General features: G+C 60.6%; 1 protein-coding gene across 9 annotated transcripts in view; it reads left to right on the top strand.

Annotated features, from left to right (window-relative positions):
* CARD11 (caspase recruitment domain family member 11) overlaps positions 1-14,728 on the top strand; it is a 139,859-nt gene extending 125,131 nt beyond the window's left edge. For all 9 annotated transcript variants that reach the window (XM_078440022.2, XM_081791675.1, XM_078440026.2 and 6 more), the window contains 8 exons: positions 251-491; positions 1,119-1,215; positions 1,602-1,697; positions 3,185-3,320; positions 4,386-4,565; positions 10,481-10,605; positions 12,035-12,150; positions 14,122-14,728. In XM_078440022.2, the coding sequence (XP_078296148.2) occupies positions 251-491; positions 1,119-1,215; positions 1,602-1,697; positions 3,185-3,320; positions 4,386-4,565; positions 10,481-10,605; positions 12,035-12,150; positions 14,122-14,326 (1,196 nt within the window). In that variant the 3' untranslated portion in view covers positions 14,327-14,728. The remainder of the gene's footprint in view (positions 1-250; positions 492-1,118; positions 1,216-1,601; positions 1,698-3,184; positions 3,321-4,385; positions 4,566-10,480; positions 10,606-12,034; positions 12,151-14,121) is intronic.
* The last annotated feature ends 7,064 nt before the right edge of the window (positions 14,729-21,792 follow it).

The raw sequence follows: 21,792 nt of genomic DNA, 5'->3' as shown, positions 1-21,792 counted from the left end.
GCGAGCGGAGACCCCGGGGTTGTTTGCACCCTAGCACAAAACCTAGCTCTGAGCTCCCTGACAGCCAAGACAAAGAGAGAAAGCCACGAAGGGAGTCCCCGCGGGGAGTCCCCGCAGCTCTGAGGGGGGCGCACCATAGGGGCGTGTCCTCTGTGGGCGGCGACGGGTGGATTTGCGCCCTGCGGCGCTTGGCAGCGGGAGGCCCCCGCGACCGCAGGCCGCATCCCCTCCGCCTTGTGTGCCCCCACAGGGTACCGGAAGCTGCTGAAGGACATGGAGGAGGGCCTGGTCACGTCCGGGGACTCGTTCTACGTCCGGCTGAACCTGAACATCTCCAGCCAGCTGGACGCCTGCACCATGTCGCTCAAGTGCGACGACATCGTGCACGTCCGGGACACCATGTACCAGGACAGGCACGAGTGGCTGTGCGCGAGGGTCGACCCTTTCACGGACCATGACCTCGACGTGGGCACCATACCCAGCTACAGCCGGTGAGACCCGGGCCGGCGCCAGGGCGGGGGGGGGGGGGGGGGGGGGGGGGGGGGGGGGGGGGGGGGGGGGGCTACTGCCCAGCAGAGGGGCCCCCAAGGGGACTCCGCCTGTGGCCACTGAGGCCCGCCTGTTTCCTCCTCCTCCTGGAAGCCTCCCCTGCCTCCCCGGGGATGTTGCTCCCTTAAACCCTGTTGCTTCCCTGATGCCCGGGGCACCTCTCCCAGTCATCTGTAGAAAACCGGGCTCTCGGTTTTATGCCCCCTTTGCTTCTCACTGCTTGTCCGCGGGCCACCTCCCCGACATCCTTCCGTAATCACGTAGCAGTGGGGCGTCAGCCTTCCTCTGGCTAGGCGCTCAGGCTCCCGGGAAGCGCGTTCCGCTCAGGCCGGCCCCGTGAGGTCAGCATCAGCAGCCCGGGTCTACAGATGAGGAAACCGAGGCTCAGGGGAGTGACTTTGCCACAGCACTGGCTGTACGATTCGAGACCAGCGGCCGGGTTTCGTGCCCTCCCTGGGGGAGCACCCCCTCCTCCCGCCCCCGACCCTGCTGGGAGGCACAGGGGCAGGCTGGCGCCGGCTTCCCCAGGCCCTGCCCTGAGGGCCTGCCCTCCCCTCCCGTCTCCCCAGAGCCCAGCAGCTCCTCCTGGTCAAGCTGCAGCGCCTGATGCACAGGGGCAGCCGAGAGGAGGCGGACCCCACGCACCACACCCTGAGGGCGCTCCGGGTAGGTCCCCCCACGGCCCTGCCAGCCTCGCACCAGCCCCCAGGCTCGTTCCGGACGGCTCACGAATGGGAGCCGCTGACGTCATCAGGGACTTGGTTCCTCGGGAGTGGGACGGTCCCCCCAGAAGGGGCCCCGCCCTCAGGGACCCCCCCCCCCCCCCCACCAAGCTGGGTGGCAGGACAGCGTTTCCTCTGTGTCTCTGGTCTCTGCCGGAACAAGTCTCGGGGCTCCTCTTACCTTCCAAGCTCGTTCCCCGTCTGGAATGCTTCGATGCCACGTCTGGCACAGAGGGGGCTTGAGGACGTGTCTCTGGTTCTCGGCAGCCTTCCTGGGCTCACGCGTCCTGCCGAGCCCAGCGCCTCTGACCGATTGATACCTGATTTCAGAACACGCTGCAGCCTGAAGAGCCGGTTTCCACCAGTGACCCCCGGGTCAGTCCCCGCCTCTCTCGGGCAAGTTTCCTTTTCGGCCAACTCCTCCAGGTAAAGTTGTCCAGAGCGCCGACTGACTTTGCGGTCACGTTTTGCCGGGGCTGCCCCCTGCCGCTGCTGGGAAGAGAAGACTCTTTCAGAATATCAGTGCTTGGCGTTTGTGCACCACCTGCAACTTTTCACAGTACCTCCCACCTCCCATCCCGTTGGATCCTCACGGTGACAGGTCGGGAGACAGTCTCTACACCTGTTGGAAGCAGTCCCACTTTCGTAAAAGACTTGAAGACCTGTGGCTAAAAGAATTTAAACAAGTTAGCTATTAGAAAAAAAATCAGAAACAGTGTATCAGGAGAAGAAAACAAACGTCGCAAGTGCCCAGGTCAGTGTAGTCCCTCAGACTGAGCGTTAAATGTATCTCTGAGCATCCTGGCAGCCGAGGAAAAAAGAGAAAGTGTACAGATTCTTTAGATCTTATCTGACCACGGACACGTCGTAGCTCTTTGGGACCAGAAAAAATTTATCGCTTGTACTTAATTCTATAATGAGTTTTTTTATTTTGCATGAACCGTTATATAAGGAACACTGATTAGCATGGTAGGTGATGTCTTCGGAAGCGATCTCACATAAATGCAGTAAGCATTCTTTGCAGAGCTAAGTGAGTCGCGTTAAGGTGCGGTCCCTCGAGGACGTTTCTGTGTTGGTACTTTGCTAATCGGGCCCCCGTGGAGTTGGTGTGCCACAGTCCACTGAGCCATCCTGCTGTTGGGACATAGGAAACCCAGAGGAGCGGTCAACGGCGCCACCCAGAAACCAGGTAGACGCAGACAGGTGCCAGAAAGATACGGAGGTGGAAGGGGAACCCTAGCGAACCTGAGCTCCTCCTGAAGGCAGGGCCACGCGGGAACACACGTTACTGCCTACGTGTTTTGCGACAGTTGGAAACCTTGAGCGTCTCTGGGTGGCCCACCCAAAGACCAGTTGACCACAGAGCCAGGCCGAGACCTCGGCTCCCTGGATTTTCCTCCCTACAGAAGGAGGGTGTGGAGAGACTGAGAGTAGCCCAGGGAATGTGGTGGGCATCCCTTCCCACCCTCCAGGGCTCAACTCTGAGCTGTACGGGGCGGACTGGGGGATACCAAGGGAGGGGTTGTAGAGAGCCGTGTCGTGGGAGGTGGAGCCATCCTGCACAGGCCCCCCAGGCGGGCGGTCCGTGGGCCATCCTGCCGGCGGGGCTCCTTGCCAGGGACCTCCCCCCCGCGGCTCCCCAAAATGCACTGGGGATTGCCAGAGGGCCTCTCGCACCCCAGCGCTCGGCAGGCTTCGTGCCTGGTTAGGGAGGAGGGAGTGGGCGTCTGTTTGTTTGCTCACCTACAATGACGTCCCCTCTTGGCCTGCTGGACATCTCCCGTTTTTACAGGGAGAGGTGACTGACCCTGGCCCCCAGGAGCAGAGCTGGGGTCCAAGCAGAGGTCTGCCCGTGCCCGGGTTGCGGCAGCTTGGTCTGGTTAGAAGCAAAGGCCCCCCCCTCTGTCCTCCAGTTCGTCAGCAGGTCCGAGAACAAGTACAAAAGGATGAACAGCAACGAGCGGGTCCGCATCGTCTCGGGGAGCCCGCTGGGGAGCCTGGCCCGGTCGTCGCTGGACGCCAGCAGGCCCTCGACCGAGAAGCAGGAAGGTATGGCGCTGACCGCCTCGCCCCTCCCACCTCCTGCTGGCCTGGCGGCTGCGGGAGTCCCAACAGGGCCCTTGGGTCCCCACAAGGGGGGCTGGGACACCTGCTCCCTCCAAAGAGGGGGTTCCCCCATGGGGGGAGCCGCCAGGGGACCTGCCTGGCCTTGGCGGGAGGAGCGCACGGCCTCCCAGAGCGGCGTCCCGCCAGGCTCACCCCTGATGCACGCTCGCTGCAGTCGGTCTGAGCCCAGATGCCCGTGTTAATTGGAGCTGTTTGCTGGGAAGCGTTCGCCTATTGATTTCTTTCCCCGCTGCCTGTTTCTTGCCATTTATCAAGCCGGCCAGGGGTCACCGGCCGCACAGCGCCCTGCGGAAGGGTGTGCCGATGGCCGGCCAGGCCTCCGGCTGTCCTCGGGGGCCGGGCTGGCCCGGGTGCCGATGATCAGAGGGTCTGGGCTCCCCTCCAGACCGGCCCTTCGGAAGGCCGGGGCAGGGCACCAAGTGAAACACAAGACGCTGGTTTCTGGGGAGGCGGTTGCTCGAGCTGCCCGGGGCTGGCTCCGCTCTGCTCCCCACACACCAGCCAGAGAGGCTTGAAAAGGTGGAAAGGAGGCCGTGTCTCCCCCTGCCTCCGACGATGCTGGCGTCCCAGAGATCCTGACATAAGCCCCAAACCCCTCTCAGCCGGCCCTGCCCACCCCTGCCCTGACCGCCCTTCTGCCGCTGTCCTCCCCTGCCTCCTCGTGTCTAAGCGCCGGCCCCAGTCCCCGACTGTCCTCAGTGAAGCCATCCGTGCTCGTCCGGCTGCCGCCCCCTCCCGGAGAGCTCCCGCCGCTGCCCGGAGTGATGAACAGTGTGGCTCGTCACGGGCTTACCTGCCGCCTGCCATCCCCCCTCCCCCAATGCAAGCACCGGGCGGCAGGACCGTCGCCTCAGCTCCCGGAACAGGGCCCGGCCCGTGGGTCACGTAGACCTTCCTGCCGGCCAGCGGGCTCCGTGGGGCCAGGAAGCCTCCCGGGACGGCGGGCGGGCAGGGCGTCCCAGCCGGCCCTTTCCTGTCCCCTCCCAGAGCTGGACCCCGAGAGCGAGCTCGGCAAGAACCTCAGCCTGATCCCCTACAGCCTGGTGCGTGCCTTCTACTGCGAGCGCCGCCGGCCCGTCCTCTTCACGCCCACCGTGCTGGCCAAGGCGCTGGTCCAGAAGCTGCTCAACTCCGGAGGCGCCATGGAGCTCACCATGTGCAAGCCGGGTGAGTGCGGGCCGGGACCGTCCTCGTGTCCCCCTCCTGCGTCCCGCCAGGCGCGTCAGGAGAGCCTGCGGACCTGCTGTGCGCGGCAGGGTGGGTCTCGGGCCCGGGGGCCACGCCGGCCCTCTCGGAGCGCCCCGTGGCCCCGGAGCAGGGGAAGCAGGCCTTTGCTTCCCCGTTCACGCTGAGGGTTCAGGGCGGAGGTCACAGAGCGTGTCAGGAGACGTGACTTGGGGTCCCCGCTCTGAGCCCTGAGGTTAAGAGGCAGGCCACCCATCGCTAGGGCTTCCGTGTCCTGGGTGTGGCTGGGTACCACAGTCAGATGCCCTGCACACGGCGCTGAGCCCCAGTCCTGGCTGCGAGCTGGAATCGTCCCCGGCGCCGTCCGTGTTTAAACCGTGGACGTCCGGGGCCACCCCGCACCAGCCAGCCGTCAGGTGCCCGGCAGGGTTTAGTTATGCCGAGATACACGTAACAAGGAATGTGCCACGTGGGCCGTGTTCAGTGTCCGGTTCAGGGGTAGTGGGTACGTTTATCTCCAGAACTTTCTCTTCTTCCCGAGCCGAAGCTCCGCCCCCACCCCGGGGCCCACTGCTCTCTGTCTCTCTCTCTCTCTGTGAGTCTGTCTCCTCTGGGGAGTCGAACAGTATCTGTCCTTTTGCCCCCGGCTCGCGTCACTCAGCATCACGTCCTCGAGGTCCACGCGTGTGGTAGCAGGTGCCAGCCCAGTTACGGCCCACGCTGTCCCACGGTGTGGATGTGCCACATTGTGTTTCTCCGTCACCCGTCCGTGGACATGTGGGTCGCTCCCGCCTCTCAGCTGCTGTGAATCCTGTTTGTGAACGTGGGCGAGTGAGCATCTCTTCAGGCCCCTGCCTCCGGCTCTTGGGGGGCTGGACCCGGAAGCGGGATGGCTGGCTCCCGTGGCGATTCCACGTTTTTTGTTGCGTTCCGTTTGAACTTGAAGCTGCCACCCTCGTGTGGCCAGCAGCTGTCACCTCACGTTGCCACGAGCACATGCCAGGGTCCCAGCTTCTCCCCCACCTCACCAACGCTTGCTTTCTCTACTGTCAGCCTAGGGGAGGTGAGGGAGGGGCGTCCAGACCAGAAGTCAGTCCTCCGAGGATCAGTATACACATAACAACACGCCCCCGTTTTAAGCGTGCAGTGTTTCAAATGCCTGCACCCCGTGGCCCCAGCCACAGCCAGGAGACGGAACGTTGCATCCCCTCGACAGGCTCCCTCGGGCCCCCCTCCACCCCCTGCCCCAGGCACTGTTCATCTGCTTCCTATCACACGTTGGTTTTCGTTTTCTAGACTTTTCTGTAAATGGAACCATGCCGTGTGGAACCATTTGCATCTCGCTCCCTTCACCCCACGTCGTGTTCTAGAACTCATCGTGGTGTTGTTCCCGCTGCCGAGCCGCGCTCCTGCGGGCGGAGCAGCCTTACCCGTCGGGAGTCCGTGGTGCAGAGCCCCTCCCCCACCCGGAGGTTCTCACATGGGCCCCGGGGCTGAGAACACGTGGTACCCAGCGCTAAGAACAGCCCCAGGTGGGGGTGCGGACTTTGTAAGCATCAGTCAGCACCAGTGTCGGGGTGGGACGCACCTGAGCAGGAGCAGGACGCCCCTCATTCCCGGGGGGCGGGGGGGGGGGGGGGGCAGCTCTGCACGCAGTCTTTCGCTGGATGTTGGCAGCGATGCCCCTCCCAGGTCTCCCGGGATGCCTGGTCCTGTGGGAAGTGGGAGACGGCACCCCCAGTGTCTGGCCTCCCATGGTGCAGACCCTCTACAGCCCCCGGCCAGGAGGGCCTCCGCGCACAGTGTGGCTGGTGGGAGAGGTGGTGTTCTTGGAGGCGAGTGGTCTCCAGCTGAGGATGTGCTCCACCCCCCCACCATGGCTACTGACCTGGGACAGGTCACCCACCTCTCTGTCCCTCACCTGCAAAATCAGCATAATGGCGGCCACTTGTGGTGGAAGCAAGGGGCTCGCAGATGGGCACAGGCCAAGCCCAGCATGGGCCCCGGGTTCTCAGCCCCCCATGTGGAGCAGGCAGGACACAGACATGGGTCCCTCACCTCTCCGAGCGCCAGCTCCTGCAGCCACCGCGGTACCTACCTCCTTTCTCAGAACGGTCTGAGGTTAGGCAGAGCCTCGTTTGCAAATCCCACTCAGCCGCTCTGAACTCGGCAGGCATGCCCCGTGTTGCCCTTGGTGCTTTCACAGCCAGGGCGCTGCAGGTGCTGTAGGGCGGGGGTTCTAGGCTGCCTCCATCCCCCCAAATCACCCACAGACCTGTAGCACCTCCCCTGCTGGCTCTTCCCCGGATCCCTTCCAACTCCCTTGCAGTACATCCTGGAGTGTACATGCTAAACCTGGCCCAGTGTGGGCTCCCCGGCCAGCCTGGGCTTACACGGGGAATTCTAGGCCTGGGCTGACCCCACTCTCCTTTCATAAATGGAGAACCTGCGGTCAAGAGATTGAAGATATGTTCAGGGTCACCCAGCAAGTGAATGAGGTCTCTAGTACATACCTCCTCCTCCAGGGAGCCTGCCTGCTCTCCTCTTCCCTCCATTCCTCCTCACTGCTGCCACAATAAGTAGCCCATCACTGCACCCGCTAAATTGTTGCATAATTTCTGTATCCCACATTCTTCTTACTACATAGGTCACACATTCTCAAGTACGACAACAGCTGTGTTTTTGTCATATTTTTATTCTAAAGCCTGACCCTTAGTAGATGTTCAGTAAATACTAGATTTCAATAAAAATTAACTTAATGGATGGGTGGACGGATGGAGGGATGGGAGTGGAGGAATGGATGAATGAACAGATGGGTAGGTGGAGGGATGGACAGGTAGATGAATAGATGGTTGGGTGGATAGATAGGTGCATGGATGGATAAGTAGATGGTTGGTTGAATGGGTGGACGGATGGTTGGGTGGATAGGTAGATGGATGGATAAGTAGATGGATGGGTGAATGGATAGATGGGTAGATGAATGGGAGGGGGGATGGATGGATGGATGGATGGATGGATGCATGGGTGAATGGATGGGTGGGTGGATGGATGGATGGATGGGTGGATGGATGGTTGGTTGGTTATATGACTGGATGGATGGATGGTTAGGTGCATGGGTGAATGGGTGGGTGGATGGGTGGATGGATGGTTGGTTATATGACTGGATGGATGGATGGTTGGGTGCGTGGGTGAATGGATGGTTGGGTGGGTGGGTGGATGGATGGATGGGTGGGTAGATGGCTGGCTGGCTGGCTAGATGACTGGATGGACGGATGGATGGTGGATGGTTATAAGACTAGATGGATGGATGGTTGGGTGCATGGGTGAATGGGTGGGTGGGTGGATGGGTGGATGGTTGGTTGGATGAGTGGGTGGGTGGGTGGATAGGTAGATGGATGGATAAGTAGATGGATGGGTGAAGGGGTAGATGAATGGGAGGGGGGATGGATGGATGGATGGATGGATGGATGGATGGATGGATGAGTGGTTGGTTGGACAGGTAGATGGATGGGTGAGTTGTTGGATGGCTGGTTGGATGGGTGGCACATGGATGATGGATGGATGGATGGATGGATGGATGGATGGATGGGTAGGTGGATGGATAAGTAGATGGATGGGTGAATGGGTGGGAGGATGGATGGATGGATGGATGGATGAGTGGTTGGTTGGATGGGTAGATGGATGGATGGCTGGTTGGATGGGTGGCACATGGATGATGGATGGATGGATGGATGGATGGTTGGGTGGGTGAATGGATGGATGGATGGATGGTTGGTTATATGACTGGATGGATAATGGATGGGAGGGGGGATGGATGGGTGGGTGAATGGATGAATGGGTGGGTGGGTGGATGGATGGATGGATGGGTGGGTGGGTGGATGGGTAGATGGATGGATAAGTAGATGGATGGGTGAATGGATAGATGGGTAGATGAATGGGAGGGGGGATGGATGGATGGATGGATGGATGGATGGATGGATGGATGGTTGGGTGGTTATATGACTGGATAGATGGATGGTTGGGTGTGTGGGTGAATGGATGGATGGGTGGGTGGGTGGGTGGGTGGATGGATGGGTGGGTGGGTGGATGGATGGTTGGTTGGTTGGTTGTTTGGTTATATGACTGGATGGATGGATGGTTGGGTGCGTGGGTGAATGGGTGGGTGGGTGGGTGGGTGGATGGATAGATGGGTGGGTAGATGGCTGGCTAGCTGGCTGGCTAGATGACTGGATGGATGGGTGGGTGGATGGATGGATGGTGGATGGTTATAAGACTAGATGGATGGATGGTTGGGTGCATGGGTGGGTGGGTGGGTGGATGGATGGATGGATGGATGGTTGGTTGGATGAGTGGGTGGGTGGGTGGGTGGATAAGTAGATGGATGGATAAGTAGATGGATGCGTGAATGGGTAGATGGGTAGATGAATGGGAGGGGGATGGATGGATGGAGGGATGAGTGGTTGGTTGGATGGGTAGATGGATGGTTGGCACATGGATGATGGATGGTTGGGTGGAGGGACGGATGGATGGTTGGATATATGACTGGATGGATAGATGGTTGGGTGCGTGGGTGAATGGATGGATGGATGGGTGGATGGATGGATGGTTGGTTGGATGGGTGGGTGGGTGGATAGGTAGAGGGATGGATAAGTAGATGGATGGGTGAATGGATAGATGGGTAGATTAATGGGAGGGGGGGATGGATGGATGGATGGATGGATGGATGGATGGATGGATGAGTTGTTGGATGGCTGGTTGGATGGGTGGCACATGGATGATGGATGGATGGATGCGTGGGTGAATGGATGGGTGGATGGATGGATGGATGGATGGATGGATGGTTGCTTATATGACTGGATGGATGGATGGGTGGGTAGATGGCTGGCTGGCTGGCTAGATGACTGGATGGATGGGTGGGTGGATGGTGGATGGTTATAAGACTAGATGGATGGAGGGTTGGGTGCATGGGTGAATGGGTGGGTGGGTGGGTGGATGGATGGATGGTTGGTTGGATGGATGGGTGGGTGGATAGGTAGATGGATGGATAAGTAAATGGATGGGTGAATGGGTAGATGGGCAGATGGATGGGAGGGGGGATGGATGGCTGGATGGATGAGTGGTTGGATGGATAGATGGATGTATGGGTGAGTTGTTGGATGGCTGGTTGGATAGGTGGCGCATGGATGATGGATGGATGGATGGATGGATGGATGGTTATATGACTGGATGGATAGATGGTTGGGTGCGTGGGTGAATGGATGAATGGGTGGGTGGATGGATGATGGATGGTGGATGGTTGGTTGGATGGGTGGGTGGGTGGATAGGTAGATGGATGGATAAGTAGATGGATGGGTGAATGAATAGATGGGTAGATGCATGGGAGGGGGATGGATGGATGGATAGATGGATGGATGAGTTGTTGGATGGCTGGTTGGATGGGTGGCACATGGATGATGGATGGATGGATGGTTGGGTGTGTGGGTGAATGGATGAATGGGTGGGTGGGTGAATGGATGGATGGAAGGTTATAAGACTAGACGGATAGATGGTTGGGTGCGTGGGTGAATGGATGGGTGGGTGGGTAGATGACTGGATGGATGGGTGGGTGGATGAGTAAAGCCGGAAGTCCTTCATGATAGGCAGTTCACTAGTATCGTACCTCAGTGCATGAGTTACTTTGTCCAATGAAAATGCTGAGAATTCATGAAGCAGCTCTTCTGGGTGCTGCTGTGGGAAGTGTAAGGAACTATGACCTTGACCCTGCCCTTGAGAAGCCTCACAGTCTGGTAGAGGAGCCACAGTTGATTTAAGTGGCCAGAAGGGGATCAACATGCAGTTCTGTCCAGTCCAGAAAGGGGAGGTTTGTGCTGCCCTCAGGACCGGCCTTCTGTCCACAGATGTTGTCACCAGAGACGAGTTCCTCAGGAAGCAGAAGACGGAGACCATCATCTACTCGCGAGAGAAGAACCCCAACACTTTCGAATGCATCGTTCCTGCCAACATAGAAGCTGTGGCCGCCAAGGTGAGGTGGGGTGAAGGCACCGGTTATCTTTGTGAGGGCGCCTCGGCCACGCACAAGGGAGGGGTGCAGAGTCCCCCTCCCCTCCCTGCGGGCAAGCCCCCTCCTCCTCCTTTTCTCACCTGCCCGGTGTTACCTGGCCACACACCCTCGTTCTCCAGGCTCCGACGTGCATGTTTATATTTTAGAACCACTGCGTGCCTCCGACGGCTCCCTGGCACTGGTGTTCTGGTTTGTGTTGTCTCGGGCTGTGCGTGCGCCTGGCCGTGACAACAAGGGCCGGAGCTAGAGGGAGCGTGTGTCAGGGCAAGAGACAGGGAGAGCGAGCGGGCGACAGGAGTCGTGTTCACCTCAGGAGGGAAAATGGAGTGGCAGAAGTGTCATTGGTGGCAACGCAGGAGAGGTGTCTGCGCACGATTTAGAGTCTTCTGGAGCCGGGCGATGTGATCCTTATCAGCCCCAGGCATCGATTTCTTTCTCATTCTGGGACCTTTGGAGAGCAAAGCCATCAGTTGAGTGCCACCCCAGCATCTGGGGGTCACCTCTGCAGTGGGCGGCAACCCTGGACGAGGAGCCAGGAGCAGGTGCCCACCGGAGCCCCGCGTCTGCCCCCCCAGCACGTCCCCGCGTGGCCACTCAGGCAGAAGAACGTACGGGCAGAGCTCTCAGCCAGCCTGGAATCGCTCATTCGGTGTTTAAGTCTGGGCCACGGCATTTAGGGGATGGTCACGTTGGAGTAGAGAGCACAGGAGTGGGCAGGGTGGCCGCTGGAAAGGTGAAGCCGCGCCGTGTGGATGGTGGCTGTGCTGGTGGGGAGCGAGGGCAGTGACCGGAAGGAGCGCGGGGGCGGGGGCGGGTTGTGAAGACGCGCTGAGCGGCACGCTTAGGGACACGTGCGCTGTTTTCTAGATCCACGTTCTAGTTCAACGCAAAGGGCTCGGGCATCAGGGGGTTTGTTTGCTTCTGACGTGACACTCTCAGCAAAACAGAGATTTGTCCTCCAGAAGCGAGGAGCCCATGGGTGCCAGGGAACCCTGCCTGAGAACCCTCGGCAGTACTCCCAAGGTCGTCCAGCCCCAGCTCGCCTTTCCGGTGTTTTCTGCCTTTGCTTCGTACCGAGAATGCCTGCGTGAGCCGAGGGGAGTAGCAGGTGCTCTTGAAGCTGACTTTGATTTTTGCACTGAAAGTCGTTCACCCCCCACCCCCACCCCCGATGCACCTCGGGCCCGGGCCCTGCTGGCGCATAGCACACGCAGCCCGGTGTCCAGGCAGGCGGGGGCTCGTCCCGCAGAGGTCGGGCTTCACCTCAGGTCGCTCCCTGGGGCAGCTGGGGACGTGGGGACACTCGGGGCTCTCGCTCCTGCCCCTGCCCCAGCCGTCCGGCTGCCCGGAGGGGCTGGGAAGATGCTGACCGCTGGCCCCCGTACTGCAGGACAAGCACTGCCTGCTGGAGGCCGGGATCAGCTGCACCAGAGACTTGATCAAGTCCAGGATCTACCCCATCGTGCTCTTCATCCGGGTGTCGGAGAAGAACATCAAGAGGTTCAGGTAGGGCCCCGAGACCCCCCCTGCTCCCACCGCCACACCTCCGAGGTCCCCCCAAGAACAGCTGGCTGCTTGGCGTCCCCGCTCACCCCTTCAGCGGGTCCTCGTCGAGTGCCAGACATGCCCCCCTACCTCCAGCAGCGGAGACCATACCACACACGCAGCAGGTGGCTGGGGAAGCGAAGCTGATGTTGGACCAGCCCCAGTGCGGTGAGGGTGGGCCTGGCAGGTGCAGAGGAGAGGCCCCCAGACCTCAGGCGGGGACAGGGCAGGTGGCGGTGGGGACCTTGCGGCCGCGGGGGCCCCAGCCATGCCGAGTGATACGATCTAACACGGGGCGTAAAGGGCTCCCTCCGCCTGCTGTGTGGACACAGGGGCCAGGACAGCCGGGGCAAGTGCCGGGACCCGGATCCTGTCTCGCGGGTGGTGCGGAAAGGTCCGATTCTGAATCCACGTTCCGGGTCAAGCCTGTGCGTTTTGCTGGAGGGTTGGCTGTGGGGTTTGGGGCCGGGCGGTCACGTGGCATTATCCCTGACCTCTGCCCCACGAGGCCCCGGCTGAGGCCAAGAGAGGTTGGGCCACTCCCCTGTAGCTCCACATCTTTACTGAGCACCTGTTGAGGGCCCGGCACCGGGGATCCCACGAGCGAGCAAACGAGACAGAGGCCCCCACCTCACCACTGCGCACGCGTTCTGACCACTGCCGTCCACAGCCCAGAAGTGAACGCGCGTTGGGGGAGGCGGTGGGGGGTGAGGGCCGGCGCCCTGGGGTGTTGCTGGCGGGAGCATGAAATGCTACAGCGGCCGAGGAAGACGGGGGTACGGAGGTTCCTCCTCGAATGACCCGCCCAAAAGGATCGAAAACAGTCTCAAAAAGATAGGCGCTCACCCGTGTTCACGGCAGCGCTGTTCACAAGAGCCAGGAGGTAGAAGCAACCCCACGTCCACGGGTGGACAATGGATAAACACAATGTCGTTCATCCACACGCTGGAACATGATTCAGCCTTAAAAAGGAAGAACAGTCTAGGGGCACCAGTCGTTAAGCGTCCGACTTCGGCTCAGGTCATGATCTCGCAGTTCGTGAGTTCGAGCCCCGCATTGGGTTTTGTACTGACAGCTCAGAGCCTGGAGCCTGCTTCACATTCTGTGTCTCCCTCTCTCTCTCTCTGCCCCTCCCCCACTCATGCTCTGTCTTCCTCTCTGCCCCTCCCCCACCCGGGTTCTCGTTGTCTCTCTCTCTCTCTCTCTTTCTCAAAAATAAACAGTAAAAAAAAAAAAAAAAAAAAAAAAAAAAAAACACATTCTGGCACCTGCTCCAGCACGGATGAACCTTGGAGACGTGACGCTCGGTGCCAGAAGCCAGACGCACAAAGGGTTAGGGTGAGGTCCCTGGAGGAGGCTGGTTCACAGAGACAGAACGTAGTCAGTGGTGCGGGGCTGGGGGAGGGGTGGGGGGGAGAGGGAATCAGCGTGCTAATGGGTGTGAGTTTCGGTTTTGCGGGATGAAAAAGTTCCGGAGGCTGGTGGCACAACAGCGTGAATAAACATGACACTAAGTGAACTGCGCACTTAAAAACGACAGGGTTTACCAACCCCCTTGGCCCATCAACCAGCCCTGAAAATGGAGGTCTTCTTTTTCAAGTTTATTTCTTTTTGAGAGAAAGAGAGAGCCGGGGAGGGGCAGAGAGAGGCAGAGAGAGACTCCCAAGCAGGCTCGCGCCCGCGAACCACGAGATCGTGACCTGAGCCAAAGTTGGATGCTCGACCGACTGAGCCGCCCAGGCACCTTTGGAAGAAATTTGTTTGTTTGTTTTTTAAGTAAACGCAAAGGAAAGAAAAACTACAGCTATTTTTTTAGGCCCCGCCTCTCGGGCCGGGCCGTGTGCTGGAAGGCGCCGCGCGCCGCGGGGACCCGGCGTGGCAGGTGGCGGCCCCCACAGCGCCTCGTGTCCCCCCCCCCCGCCCCGCCCACAGGAAGATGCTGTCCCGGCCCGAGACGGAGGACGAGTTCCTGCGGCTGTGCCGGCTGAAGGAGAAGGAGGTGGAGGCCTTGCCCTGCCTGTACGCCACGGTGGAGGCCGACATGTGGGGCAGCGTGGAGGAGCTGCTCCGCGTCCTCAAGGACAAGATCAGCGAAGAGCAGCGCAAGACCGTCTGGGTGGACGAGGACCAGCTGTGAGGCGGGGCCCGGGGCCCAGGCGGCTCGGAGGGGCTTGCGGCCCCCCCGGCGGGCGGTGCCGTGGGCGCGAGGGGGCCCCGTCCACCCGGTCACGCGGGCCCCGGGGAGCTGAGGGGACGGACCCGGACCCGTCGACTGGGAACGGGGCCGCCCCGGCCGCACGGTCGTCGCGACGCCAGGCCGGAGGCCAGCGGCCCCTCGGGAGCCGAACAGCCGATGAATGTAACGCACGAGCAGGTGTGCCAGCCGCGGGGCGGCGACCCTGAACGCGGGGGCGCGCCCGCCGGCCCTCGGGCCACAGCACGTACACGTTCCCGGGCAGGACGGCCGCAGCGGAAGGGGAAGCCCGCCGCGCGGCGACTTTTCTCTTTTCTCGCATTAAAATGTCTCCGTTTCCTCGTCCTCCACCTTTTCGAGACCGGTTATTACGTAGTAATTTGCAGGGGGGCGGAGCCCTTGCTGAGCGCGCAGACCACTTCCGGAAGAGCTTGGGGCGGGGGCCACGTGAGGCGCGGGCAGGGCCACCGTCGTTCGCGGCGCCCCCGGGACAGACCTGATTTGGGCCTGGGCCTCGGGCGTGGTTACTACTGACCCCTTTGACGAAGACACGTCCCGATGTGGGTGATAAGTTGTAGAGTCACCCTAGGAAGGGCCCTCCCTGGAAGGTCACCCTGCCCCCCCCCCCCCCAGACCGCAGCCCTGAGGCCAGGGCCCCTCGCTCGGCTCGCTGATCCTCTGCACGTGGCGTCCATACGCGCAGCCCCACGTCGCCTTGCGGTTCGGCGCGTGGAGTAAGTCTCCCTGTTGGGTTTGTTTCCGCTGCCCAGGCGCTGGGGTGTGCGCGCGCGTGCGCGTCTGCCGGAAGCTCGTGCCTCCCTCCGCGGCAGAGAGCAAAGGCCCTGTGGGTTCTAGAGCCACTCTTCTCCCTGACCCCCTGAACGCAGACTTCCCCAGTATGGACCCGACGGGGTGCGGCCAAGCCAGGCCTCGTCCGGCCCGGCTCCGTGCTGAGTATTCGGCAGGTGGCAGGCTGGGGTCCACTCCCAGCTCTGTGTGTTCGTGGGAACCGGGAGCAACCGCCGCTTGGCAAACCAGGACCCGCATTCCCTCCCTTACTAACAGAATCGTGTTTTTATTCTGGGAAACTACGTGCAGCTCAAAGACCATATTCCCCAGCTTCCCTTGCAGCTAGGGTAATCAAGAAAATGTAAGGCAACAAGGTTTGGGGGAAGGACAGAACAGACCGACACCCCTTCCCCTAGTTTCCTGCCTGGAATACAGCTGTGATGGCTGGAGCTCCTGCAGTCACCTTGGACCTTGAGGCGACCTGGAGAACGGAAACCCTACGCAGAGGATGGTGGAACAAAAAGAGAAAAGGAGTCGGCATGGCTGATGGCACTTTGGAGCCCGGGACGACTGCTTGGGTTTTGTTTACATGGGACAGAAATAAATTTATGTTACATGGCGGTCATTTCCGTCCTTGGTTACTTGCAGCCTGAAACAATTCCTAACACATACAGGAGCAACCCTTGCTCTTAGATACCATGGGTGTGAGTTGATCCGCTAGGTTTTTGCCACATGTTCAAGGTACAAATTATGAATAAAAGAGCTTCTGGTAAATACCTCACCCTGGAAAACAGTGCTGTACGTCCTGTATTTTTTTTGTTCGTTTGTTTTGTTTTTAGCATTTTGACTCTTTGAAGTCAAATGAGCACCACAAAGCCTGGGGAGGTGCTCCCGGGGATGGGAGGTTCCCAGGGGAGGGGGGAGCCTGGTCTCCTCGTCCCTCCGTGATGATGATTTGGCCCTATGCCACCGAGACCGGACGTTGCCAGGCAGAGCGACGCCTCTGAAAACAGTTACTGACGCTGCTCCTTCCGCAACAGCCCCCAGAATCAAGCTGGATGTGCTGGGTCCGGAGAAACCCTGCTTTCCGGAGACCCGGCTGTGGTTGTTTAGGGCCAGAGAAGCCGCCCGCCTCGCGAGGAGCCGGAAGGTCCGCTTTCATCTTGTTAGAGTTTTACGCTCAACAGTAAATTTTCCCCAAGCCGAGGCAATCGTGTTTCCACCCCGACACCGCGCTTCCTCGTAAAGTACTTAGAGCCGAGGGAACAGACGTGACTGGAAAGGGGACCCGGAGTAAAAGGTCTGCTGATTTATTTATATTTATTTATTTAACCTCAGATTCTCAGGCTTGTGCAGAAAGAACCCAACCCGTGGCTTGCATGTAATTTTGAGGGGTGGGGGGAGACAAGGAGGGGTGAAGAGAGGCCACACGTGGGGAGAGATACCTGGAAAAAGAAATGCTGATGGGTTCTTTTGGGCCCCCGAGGAGTTTTCGGGAGGCTCCAGAAGGCAGGGCTGTGGGGCCGTGTGCGTGTTAATAAGATGGGGCCGCAGGAGAGAAGGTCAGGAATGAGTTTGTGCGTTCTGGGTCAGTCCCTGCGTGAAACCGTGAGGTCAGCAGGAGGCTGGGGTTTGGCACCCCGCGGAATCACTCCACGCGAGGATGTCAAAGGAGACCCCTGACATCATCTGCTCTGGCTCCGGGCCCCGATTTTTCAGCTGCCCACAGTGCCGCATCTGCAGCCCGGAGGCTGCCTGGGAAGGAGAGTGGGGCCCGCGTGGGGCCGGCAGGTGGGGAGACTGCCAGAGCTGTCTGCAAAGCCCGGCTGCAGCCCGAGTTATCACTCCAGGGTCCGCAGGCAGTGTTTTTCCTTTGGAGCCAGCCCGGGGCTCAGGGAGGCCCCCGAGGTGCACAGCGGGGCTTTGCCGCGTGCCTGTCGAGCCCGGGGCCCCAGGCTCCAGAAGGGAGCCTGTGCCAGGCTGATAACACCGGTGACGGATGCTTGGTCTCCCTCCAAGGACACCAGTCCCACAGCTTGGAGCCCTGGAAATCGTGCCGTATGTGCAGATCTATGGTTTTCTGGGGAGAAAGTCCAGGCTTTCTCAGGCTCCCGAGGGACCCTACGGATTCCCCAAAAGATGAATGGCCGATGCTTTCAGGTTAGGCAACTCTTAACAACCATTTTCTGAGCTCCTCCCCCTCTGTCCAAGCGCTTTCTAAATGTTCTCTTACTTAGCGATCCCAAAACTTTTCTCCATTTCATACGGGAGTAAATGGGCTCAGAGAGGCCAAGTAGCTTCACCAGGGTCACACAGCGGGTACGCTGGAAGCCAACCCAGGCCCGGCTCATCTGCCGACTGCGGGCTGTCCGCTGGACCTCCCGATTCGGAGGTGGGGCCCTGGTGGCTGGCAGCGTGCCAGGGACTGGGGGCAGTGGCTGCTGTGGGGCCGGGTCGCGGGATGCTCAGTCCTGCCAAGCTCAACCGGGATGTTGAGGCTGCTTGGTTGGGAAACGTGGCTCCGAGCACCTGCTCCAGCCCCTGTATGACCCAGAGTGCTCTGCAGGGCTTGCAACAACCTCCGGAAAGTCTCTGAGGACCGAGGCCAGAGAAGTCTCCAGGGGCAGGTGCAGGGGGCCTGGGGGTGGGGGGGTTCCAAATGAGGCTGAACCTTGGTTTTCTGTTTTACTTACAAGCCCCAGGAAACCAAACTCAAAGCAACAGGGAGTGTCACACACACACCCCCCACCCCCACTTGCTGTCCTGGCGCCCACCCCCCACCCACCCAGGCCACCTTGCTGCCCTCGGGCCACATGTTCCTTCTGCCGTCCCCAGGCTGCGGGGCTCTGGGAACGTGGGGAAAAGAGACCCCAAGAACAATTGAGACCTTGTGGGCGTCACTCGGTTGAAAGAAGCTGCAGGTGTAAATCACCCGCCCGGCCCCGCCCCACCGCCACCTGGAGGCCGCCTGTAAGGACCCGGGCTCCGCGGTGAGATGTGACGGTCCCCCTTGGTTTTTAATCTGGAATCCGGCACCCACGTCCGAGAGGTGAAACGTTCACAGCCTTCGGAAGTGCGTCATAGAAGGCTGTCCGTGCAAATCCTCACCTGTGCCCTGTCCCCATCCCCGTCCCCCTCACCTCTGCCCCGTCCCACCCCCGTCCTCCTCACAGGAAACCACTTTTTTTAGACTCCCGTGTGCCCTTCCAGAGTCTTCGTGCACAGACAAGCCATGTATATTCTCATCCCCACCGTGTCGCACGACAGAGAGCACAACCCACCGTGCCCTGCACTTTATGGCCGGGCCTCTCTCTCTGTCGCTTCTCCCAGCTGTCCCGCGTTCCCGTCTGGCCACCCCATCGTGTCCTCCACAAGCATCTAGGCCGTGGTCCCGCGTCATTTCCCCGGCCTCTCTGCAGGACGCCCTCCCCTTAACGGGGGCCCACCCGGCTCCACTGCACGGCCCACAGGCCCTCCCGGGTGGCACCCGTTCGCGGCCGGGCCTTTCGTGGCTGGTGACCCGAGCAGGCCTGGCCCTCTGGGCCGGGACTCTTCCCGGGGGCCTGTCTGACCCAGGTCCCTTCCCAGGGCCCTGTCTGGGTCAGACAGGCCTGTTGGCGTGTGGCTGTCCACTCTGGCCTCGGTTCAGCTTGAAGTCCTGAGACCCCACGCCCAGAGCTGCTCTAGCCACAAGGTGGGAGGTGGGGGGGGGGGGGCCCTCTCCACCTCCTCCCGACCTCGAGGGGATACCAGTTCGCACAGGCCTGAAGCCTAACTCACCCCCTCACCCCCCAGACCTGTCCCTCCCACCCACCCCTGACTCAGTCACTCAGCCAGAAAGCTGGGCGGCACCAGCACCCTCTCACCTGTGTCTCTGTATATCTCTACGTCTCTCTGTCTCTGTCTCTCTCACGCACATGCACGCACGCTGCCCCACTTACTCATCCTGTTGGTTAAATTCTTGACTCCCTATTGAATCCATTCACCCCTACCCACCCCACAGCCGCCACACCGGTCCACGGCGCCTTGCCTCTCGCCGATGGCCAGGACTCCCCCCACCCACACCCGTACCACTCCCGACCACATCAATCCCTCTTTCCTTTCCTCTGGCTTCTGGGGCTTCACACAGGCTGTTCCTTTTCTGTGATATGCTGTTCCCTTCGCTCTGCTTAAGTCCTCCTCGTGCATCAGGCGGCAGCTGAACTACCAGCTCTAGGGGAGGATGGCCTCCCCTGACCTGGGCTGAGGTGCACACCTTTGTCACAGCCCTTGCCAGCCCATGTTGGAGTGACTCCCTTCATTATCTCCGGCGTCTGCCTGTGAGATTTGCAACGGTAGAGAACACGTCTGTCTTACTTACCCCTCCCCCCAGTAACTGGGCACCGGTGGCTGGAACGGACACACTTAAACCACAAGTCACCACACTGCCCCTGGAGTTGCCCAGGGTCCAGCGAGGATGGAAACGAGTGAGGCGGACAATAGGGACCTTGGCGAGCTGGCAGGCATGTGGCCCGTCTCAAAGAGGTGGTTGGGACTCAGCCCCAACTGCTTAGTGCCCTGTAGGAAGAAATCACCAGACCTTCTCACTGTTCGAGGGAACAGCTGGCTTTCCTCTCTGGGGGGTGGTCGCCTCATCACTGCAACATGGCTGCCACAGGTCCAGACATCACATCCTCACATCTGGTGCCCAGAACAAGAAGGAAGCAGCTCTCCTTTATTGTGGAGGGACATCTCTCCCAGAACCCCCCAGTAATCATTCCCTGGTGCCTCGTTTGCCCTAGTACTGGATATCCTCTACCCACCCTGGGGCCACATACATTGTTGCTCAAACGCAGAAAACAGGACCGATCTTCGTGAGAGGGACAACAGCACTTGTCACAGGGGAGCTTGTTTAGGTGGCATGGCTTCTTTGAGAAGGTGACGTTTGAGGAGGGGCCTGAAGGGAATGGCAAAAAGCCATGAAAAAAATATGGGGCAAGAGCATTCAAGCAGTGAGCACAGCGGGTGCAAAGGTCCTGGGGCAGACACAGAAGCCTGTCCCAGCTAACTCTAGTGCAGAGGAAGGAGGGGCTGTCGTGTGGCCGGATACCCTGTCCCCTCCACCGCTGAAGTCCTGACTGCCTACTCAGCTTCCTTCCCTCCCTCTCCCCCTGAGGACAGCTCTGTCACTCCCAGTTGGAGCTTTGGCGTCAGCAGGAGGACAAGAGAGGCACCTGGGCAAGAACTAGGGTAGGGGCTCGGGGGAAACTCCACGGGGGGAGCAGGCCGCCGCAGCGCGGGAAGTCGACGGGAGAAGAGAGAACAGGTCCTACGGGGTTAGCACGAACAACGTGTTGGCTTCAGAACATTTAAGGAACTCGAGCCTCGGGATCCCTTTTTTGGTGGCTGGACCGTGTTTCTTGGCCTCGGCCACTTTTGAGAGGCTGCCCTCGGGTCACATCGCCAGGGGAGCTGAAAATATCCGCGGCCACGAACCTCTAGCGCAGCCGGGCCCCGTGGGGCGGGGGGCAGCCCGTGCTCACGTGGACCGGAGGCTCCCGTGACCCGGAGGAGACCCTCACCCCGGCTGAGGAGTGCCGCTGCCGTGTGCGGGGCGGTCGGCCCGTCGTGTCCAGCCTGGCCACCCCCCCCCCGATCTGTCCCGGGGGCGAACGCCACCCCCATTTAACAGATGGGGAGACTGAGGTTCAGTTGCGGGGAAGGGACAGAGCTGGGATTTGAAGCGGGGACCTCGGAGCGCTCCCCACAGCTCCCTGGGGCGTCCCCGGGGTCCAGCTCAGCCTGGAGCCCCCGGGTCTGCAGAGGAAGAGGGATCCCCCCCCCAGCGCCTGCAGAGGCGGCCCGTGGGAGAGGCCACGGGGGCCTCGCCTCTCCCTGTCCCCTCCACCCCGCCCTGCCTGCACTGCCCGCGGGAGCGCCCGCCCGGGTCCTTGGGTCCCTGGGTCCCCAGTCCCGCCCTCCCCTGTGGGCCACACGAGCCGCACCGCCAGCCAGTGAGCGGCAGGAAGGGGGTGGGTGAGGAGGGGGTGTGGACCAGAGGAGAAGCGTTTGGCTCGCCGGTTTGTTTGGATGCTAAAATTAGCCGCTCGTGAGCGTCGGGGCCACCGGCTCAGGCTCTCAGCACTGGCTGCTTCGAAACCCCAGGTGCTCGTCTAAAAATTGTATCGAAAGTTTCCGAGCCGGTTGGGCTGACTGCAAACGAACGTCTGCTACAGGAATTTCCTTTTTTCCCATCACATGTCGTGTCAGGCTCTGACCTTGTTTTGACCGATACCGTGAGTCCCGCCCCCTCCCGCTGGTCCGACTGGGCTCGAATGTGGGTATGAGGCCGTGGGCTGTGCGTGCGTGTCAGAGAGAAACAGACACACACGAGGCCGGAAGACCGTTAGTTCCTCCAGAACAGACTGGTCCTGACCTCCGGGTCCCTGGCCCGAGGCCCAGCACGGGGCGGAACCCGGGCGGCTTGGTGATAGCGTCCCCGCACAGCGAAGGGTCCTTGGGCGCCCGTGGGCCGGGAGGCGCAGGATCCCAGGGACGGATGGGGACATCTGAGTTCTAAGGCAACTTTCCGCAACTCCCCGAAGCTCATCCTCTGTGAAGCGAGGCCACATACCCCAAGC

Source organism: Panthera onca, chromosome E3, assembly GCF_046562875.1.
Source record: "Panthera onca isolate mPanOnc1 chromosome E3, mPanOnc1 haplotype 2, whole genome shotgun sequence".
Classification (NCBI taxonomy): Eukaryota; Metazoa; Chordata; class Mammalia; order Carnivora; family Felidae; genus Panthera; species Panthera onca.
This window is presented reverse-complemented; position numbering and strand designations above follow the sequence as displayed.